This window comes from Anneissia japonica, unplaced genomic scaffold, assembly GCF_011630105.1.
Source record: "Anneissia japonica isolate Jap-2015-1 unplaced genomic scaffold, ASM1163010v1 scaffold199_len4679917_cov187, whole genome shotgun sequence".
Lineage (NCBI taxonomy): Eukaryota > Metazoa > Echinodermata > Crinoidea > Comatulida > Comatulidae > Anneissia > Anneissia japonica.
In genome coordinates, this window is record NW_022686322.1 from 2,877,131 (window position 1) to 2,885,138 (window position 8,008).

The 8,008-nt window shown below is 34.1% G+C and overlaps 1 protein-coding gene across 2 annotated transcripts; it reads left to right on the forward strand.

Annotated features, from left to right (window-relative positions):
* The first annotated feature begins 857 nt into the window (after positions 1-857).
* Positions 858-7,475, forward strand: LOC117115897 (putative leucine-rich repeat-containing protein DDB_G0281931). Of its 2 annotated transcripts, none has more exons than XM_033259801.1 (5): positions 858-923; positions 1,424-1,483; positions 2,094-2,254; positions 4,586-6,265; positions 6,386-7,475. In XM_033259801.1, exons 1-5 carry the CDS (start codon positions 904-906, stop codon positions 6,571-6,573), a joined length of 2,109 nt encoding a protein of 702 aa, XP_033115692.1. In that variant the 5' UTR covers positions 858-903; the 3' UTR covers positions 6,574-7,475. The 2 variants fall into 2 exon arrangements, with proteins under 2 accessions (XP_033115692.1, XP_033115693.1); XM_033259802.1 differs by having other exon boundaries at positions 900-923; positions 1,424-1,492; positions 6,386-7,474.
* Positions 7,476-8,008: the final 533 nt, after the last annotated feature.

The following is an 8,008-nucleotide window of genomic DNA, read 5'->3' on the forward strand; positions in this document are numbered from 1 at the left end:
CCTCAACCCTCGGCCACTTTCGTGTGAGACTTCGAATAGTTTAATTGAAAAACCATTTTAATTTGTATTAAATAGTGATGTTTGTACGTATTTATACGTGCGTTTAATATTTTCAACAACGTCGTGTTCTATAGTCATCGTCACAGCTCCTTCTGATTTCGCGGATAGATAAGGTAAAGGTAGGAAAATTACACATAACTCGCAACGTCATTGTGCTGAATTGTGTATGGGCGTGGTCAGTGACTACTGGCAAAAAATAAGTGTTAAAAACATAATTATTCATCATCAAAATAAAATGAATATTAATTACGTGACATGGGTCGTGTATAAATGCCATGGTTTGCATGAACAGCTGTAAATATTATGTAGGTGAGGCAAGAATATTATTTGGCATCCGAAAATGAACACCAAAGAGACACAACTACCGCACTTCACCCGGACACAAATGAAACTATCAATCATGTAAATATAAGGCACGAAAAAAAAATCACAGCATCAGTTGGGACAAAATAACTGTATTGGACCCAAAGGCGCAGATCTGTTTTGAAATGTGAAAAGACCTGACTTCCACTTTCAACCTCTAGCCAATTTCAGAATTCACCACTTTGCATGTGCGTCAATTATTGTTCAAATGACAATAAAGAATATCGTATCGTATCGTATTAGCGACTCCATGATTCCCAACCAATATCAGAATCTTGGGGAAGCAATCAATAGGCGAATCAATGCTGGAGCAATTTATTCAAACCTTAAAGTAAACCTTAGGCATGGATTCGCCTAAAGCGCCTGAAGAAGATGTGTATAAGAGACAGATATATATATATATATTAATGATCGTATTTCTTTCTTAGGTATTTGTATGATAATCCCCTAGAACTGATTGAAGATAACGCTTTGTCTCATATGGCACAAATTTCAAATATGTAGGTATTTCAAGTGGCGGATCCCGGAATTCGAAATAGTGGGGCCCCAGGGATGGACTTTCATAGATTGAGGTTCTGGACCACCTCAGTCCCACCATGGTTGTGGCTAATGTAAGAAAATATATACAGAAACACTAGATGGCCGGAAATGGTACTCTCATATACTTTAAGGGATGTGGGGGGGGGGGTAAGCTGGGCTTCTTAAACCACCACCGATTTCTTATACTACTATAACTCAACTGAATATACACAGTAAATGTAAGTGAGGCTCGGTTGATGTACTGTAGGATGTTACAGTACTGTAGCTTTGAAGTCGAAAAAAAACAAAACCAAATGCTACATACAACTACATGTTCAGCAGGAACTAAACATTACAATATAATTTAATATATTACAGTACTACTACCTATCAATGTTTACCCTTTCCTTACTGGACTAAAACATACCTTAATATTCATATCTAATATAGTTTTAAAATCCAATATCTTATCTTTTTTTAGATATTTTAAGTGCGAAAACCTTTTGATGATCCCTCCAATATTATCAAGAAACAGAAATGCGTAACTACTGTATTATTACTATTTAATTACATTTGAATATTACTTACAGATGTATCGTTAATTGTGTAAAAATTGTGTTATTAATAGTTGTTTTCAAAATACTGTATACGTCATTGCTATGATGTTTTTGATTTTCATTCAAATTATATTATCGTCTAAGACTGGATTGTCAAACTTGAAATAATTCAAATAAATTACATATTCAAAGTAGTGATGATTAAATGCGTTCGGTACACCATGTGGAATAATAATGCTACATATCTTAATTGATGATGTACTTTGGTTCTAAGCGAATTCATTTGGATTCTTATAACCAAAAATACCATTAATTGATTTTTGTAGCATATGCTACATGTGTAATGAAAACATAGTCAAAATAATCGTAATACTAATAAAGTACAACAATTACACTTACAATATTAACGCGTATTACTACAATGAGCTATTGAACTACGATGAACTATATACTATCACATTAACATTATAAAATCCTAACGATTATTAATAATAAACAGATGAAATGTGAGTTATATATTATCATGCCTTCATTAGTCAGGTAAGATAGAAAAACAAATAGTGACATTAAACGTATGAATCATTTTTTTTTCAGCTACTGTGTGAAAAATACAACTAAAATAATATTTGAGTTCAATATTGACAATTTGATGTACTTTGGTGGCATGATATGTAATAGATCTATATGCACACCTTGTAAACAAGGACACTTTGGAACAATTGAAGAAGAGAACGTGTGCTACGCATGTCCACCAGGTGATAATTATATTATAAGAAATTAAAAAATACAAGTATTTTAGAAAATGCGCTCTTGAAGCCAACAATTAGAATTTTTTGTTACAAGCATTTGGATTCTCAGCAGCAACCCGAAACTAGATAATGCATAAGCGCAAGTCAGTAATCTAACTAATAACATACATAATACAGCAAGTTATACCAGGCTCTCCACTCTTCTCTTACCAATCATCAGCTATATTTTTTACAAATCAAAAATATATATGTATATATATGTAAATATGTGTATATATGTATATGTATGTATATACATATATAATGTAGGCTATATACATATATTATATATAATATATATATATATATATATATATATATATATGTGTGTGTGTGTGTGTGTGTGTGTGTGTATGTATATCATCATCATCATCATCAGCCTGTCAGGCCACTGCTGACCGATGGCCTCCTCAATTTCCATTCTGATCTGTTCTTTTCCAGATTTGCCCAGTTCGCACCAAGCTCCTTCTGGAAAAGATCACTCCATCTCTTGTTAGGTCTTCCTCTTTTTGTTTTGTGTCCGTGTGGCGTCCATACTGTTAATTCTTTGGCCCACCTGTTATGGTCCATCCAAGCTACATGGCCTGCCCATTCCCACTTTGTTATAGACAGTTTTTCAGATAATCTTTAATCTTTATTGCCTTTCTTATATATTCATTTTCCACTTATCAAGTCTACTGATGTTGAGCATAGACCTCTCTATACTTCTTTGCACCACTGCCGCTTTCCGTTTATGTTTTCGTGTTAATGTCCATGTCTCGGCTCCGTAAGTCATAGCTGGTAAAATTACATCATTCATGACTTTACGTTTTAAGCACATGGGATTGGTTTCCTCTTTTAAGAATTTATCATACTGGCCAAATTACTTCCATCCTTCCGTTAACCTTTTGTCAATTTCTTTCTCTTTGTTTCCATCTGGTGTGGGAATCTGACCAAGATATACATATTCGGCAACATGTTTTATGACTTATCCATCAAGCTTAATATCTTTCTGTTTTCTTTGTTTTCCAACTTCATTGTACATAACTTTTGTTTTCTTCCTGTTTATACTCAGACCATCTTCCTTTCCTTCATTGTTTAAATCATCAAGTAAGGACTTGAGTTCTTGTTCAGACTTGCCAAATAAAACAATATAGACAGCAAACCTGAGGTTACTGAGGTATTCTCCATCTATTCTTAGACCTTTGACCTGTAAATTCATTTTACGAAAAATCTGCTCCAGTGCTGCTGTAAACAATACTGGAGACAGTGTATCTCCCTGTCTTGCTCCTTTTTTTCATCCATAAACTTTCTGCTCTCTTTTTCTGTCTTCACCTGTGATGTTTGATGTGGAATATATGTTCTCATAGAATTCTGCATATCTCTCTATTATTTCTCTATTTGTTGTTACAGAGCTATCCTCCTCTTTAATTGTTATTATGAGTGCTTTGTGGCCTTTATTTTCTGATGCTCTTTAAATTTCCTTGTTACTCTCTATAGCTTTATGTATCAAGTTTGTGGTATGTTCCCTTATGTCTTCTCTTATCCCTTTCCTAATGGTCTTGCATAGCTCTACATAGTCTATCTTTTGCTTTGGATCACTTGTCTCATGCAACGTTTCCTTCCTTCTCTTTAGCAACCTCCTGGTACTGTCTTTCTTTAAATTTCTGTGTTTGTGTCTGTTTTGTTGCTCTCCTGCAACCACCAGTGCTAGTTTGTGCATCTAATTTAGAACTTCTTCTATATGCTCTATACTTTCGATCTCTTTGTCTCCAAACTTGTTTCTTAATAATTTCTGATATTCAGTGCTATTTTCTTTAAGCTTTTCTAGGTTAATTTCTGGCATGGTCTTATGTATCATTTGAGTTCTATCTAATTTGGTATCCAGCCTAAAGATGCTTCCAATGTTTACCCTTACCAAAGTGCAAACTAAAAAAATGTAAAACACATTTTGCCGAGACCCATATGACATACATACACACACACACACACACAGCCCACCCACACATACATACACACACAGTTCAGGGAAAATGGGTCTCGGCAAAGTGGGATTAGGCAAAATGTGTTTCACAATTTTTTAGTTTGCACTTTGGTATTTTGCAAACTGGTTTCGGCAAAGTGGACTCGGCTATCTGGGAGTCGGTATACTGGGTTTCGGCGTAGATCCCTTTGTCCTCCTGATGATTTTCTAACAATATCAAGAAGTTCCAATAAAAAATATAGACAAGGGCTGGTAGGATAGCCTGAAATGATTACAGAATGTTAACAGTGCAACAACTATACTTACCGCTGACTATACTTTTGCTATCTTTTCAGGTGGTTTCTACCAAGATCAACTAGGAAGTTATACGCCAAACCAATTACATTACGATGGTAACTGTAAGAGATGTCCAAATGGAACGTATTCACCAAGAGCTGGTGCTGGCTCCATCGCTGATTGTCAAACTTGTCCAGCTGGAACAAAGACAGACCAATTGGCGAATCTTAATGCTTGCGATTGTCTTAAGGATTTCCATCGAACTGAACGATATGGCTCATGCCAACTTTGCCCTGAAGGTGTCAACTGCACAAAAGGTTTTCAGACATTGATTGATGGTTACTGGTGGTGTTGGGACTTCCCAGCAAATTTTGGGGGTATCAAGGAATATAACAAATTTGTTGAACAGATGAGTAGAAATATCGTTAATATAAGAAATCCAGATGACTTGAAGAATACCAAATACAATGGGATATTACCCGCATGCCATAAATGCCCACGATCAAAAAGTTGCAATGGCGGCAGTATCAATGCCAGCTGTTCGGAGGGTTATTCTGGCTGGTTATGTGCAGCATGCAGTCCTAAATATTACGAATTATTCAACAATTGCTATAAATGCCAACATACTGCTGTTATCATCATTGAATTTGTTGTAGTCATGGTCGTATTCTCAGGTATTGGATATGTAGTGTGGAAATTGGAAAAACAAGGAAGAGGTAGAAATAGGCCTATAAACCACATGGATTCTTTTGTGACACATATAAAGATCGCTATTAATTTTTATCAAATTCTTGGAATACTAGCTCAAGTGAATGAAATTCATTGGCCGAATGATTTCCAATCAGTTGGAGAAAGTCTTCAATATCTAGACGTTATACGATTTATCAATATTCTAAGCCCAAAATGTATATTTTCCAATTCTTGGAACGCGTATATGCTTCTCTATATTGCAATAGCCACACCCTTCATCATTATGTTTTTGACAGCTGGTGCATTCTTTACTTGGCACGTCGTCAATCGATGTAGGGGCGATTACTCAGTCTATCATCTTAAAGATAAATGCTTGTCCATCGCAGTTACGATGTTGTACTTGACCTACGCAAACACTTGCTCCAACATCATGGCGGTAGGACCGTGGTCTATCCGTACATTTGATGTAACAGCAGATGGGAAATACACAAAGCAAGTATTAACCTCTGACTACTCCATCGACGTGAGTTTCCACAATGGTTCAGTGTATAATACCAACAAGAACATTGTTTATTGTTCTTTGCTTTACGTGGTCGGATTTCCATTTGCTGTTGTCATCATATTATACTATAAATACATACGGCACAGACGCATTGAAGATGGACGACATAGAATTATGGGATTGAAATTCTTCTGTAGGCAATACAGCGGCAAGTTCTGGTATTGGGAAATATTTGAGATGTACAACAAGGCAATTCTCGCTCTCATCGCCAACTTTAAGGACGACCAATCTTCAAACATGTCTTATTCGCTATTCGTCACAGTCATTCTCATTGCTTTACACCTGTACCTTGAACCAATGAAGGTTAAATCAGATCAGAGGTTCCAGTTGTTGACATTGATGTTTATAATTGTCAACTTGTCGGTTGGCGCGATTGTTGAATTGGATGAGACATTGTACACTGCAGACGACACGATTGCTGTACTTCATGATATTACACCGTTCATTCTTCTGCTTCTCAACTTATCTATACTGTTCATGGTTTTCGGTAGGTTTTCATTTAACTTTTTTCATAGACAATACATACCTTTAAATACATAACTTTAAATAACTTGAACATATAAACAATCTATGATTTCACAATAACGTCAATTTTTCTTATATTTAGTTGATTTACTCAAGAATATCAAAGAAAATATCTGGGAAGAACTCCACGATTACCACAGTGAACTGACAAATTTGCCCAGTTATTCAGATTTGGATGTTGATAACCGTCAAGCAGAAGTTACATTGCTAAACGCGGCATCTTCTGGCAACTCATCAACATCACGGGATATGATCACACTCCCACGCTAAAACTAATAGATATGGGAACAATGCAATTCCTTTTCTCATCCGTTGCCTTAACGAGAGATGCTGAGAATTAGATTGCTAGAAAATACGCGTTAAACTGATATTGCCTATATAACATTGGCAAATGTTTTATTTTTATTGAGGCTGGTCCATAATTTATATTTAAAAACATGATGCCTATTTTATATACTTTGTATTTGAATATAAATAATAATAAATTAAATAATTATTTTACTAACCTGTATATATAATTAGTATCTATAATGTCTAGTTGTGTAGTTGTGTTTTTAATTACTGTCTTGAAATAATTTTTATATTGTAAATTTTACATTTTGTAACACCATGTAATTCAGCTAATTGGTTTGTTGAAATAAAAGATAAAGATAAAGATAAAGAAATATGTATATATATATATATATATATATATATATTTATATAATGATTGATGATTATTATAATATATATATGTATGTGTGTGTATATATGATGTATATATATATACTGTATGTGTGTATATATACATATATATATATTCTAATCTGCAGACAGTGCCGTTTCGATCTTGTTAGATCTCATCAGTGCAGCTCAGGATTTTTAAGAATGAAACACACCACTGACTCAAACATAGCTTGGGTCAGTCTTGTGTGACGTGGTACACTGATTATGAATACAAGAGTGCACAAACCCAATAATGAGTGTGCTATGCAAATTGCAAAATAGTAAACATAAACAATGCACCATCTTAAAATAAGAGTGCTCTACAAAACAATGTACTACCTTAATAGTACAATGTAAGGAGCGTAAATATTCCAATCTGCATATATATACATTTTCGTATATGTGTATATATACACAAATGTATATACATATACATTCTCATATATATGTATATATATATATATACACACATATATATATATACACATATGTACACATATATACATATGTACATATATACATGCATACACATATACACACATACACACATATATATTTACACACATATATACACATTATATCATATACAGAATTTTAAAATGCATTCATGTATCCTTATAACGGTATGCCTATGTAAATTAAGTCCTGGAGCATGTGGATGATAGTTATCTAAATTCATAGTAGTTAGACTGTGAACAGTTGAAACAAGATTGCACCGCCCATGAATACAAAATGGTGGCACCCATTACAAGTATAATTTATCTAAGGCCCAACTATAATAAATTATTGATCGCTGTTTAATACCGTAATGTACTATTCTTATAGATACGGACTTTGATTAAAGAGGAAATTAGTGTTTTGAATCTGTAGCTTGATAAAATGTATTATTATCAATGAGTTTAATCAGTTTCCATTATTTGTGGTCTTAACTTGTAAATTGAATAATGTGTGCATTGATAAATAATACATTTTGCATTTTGCATTTTGTATACATTACTTT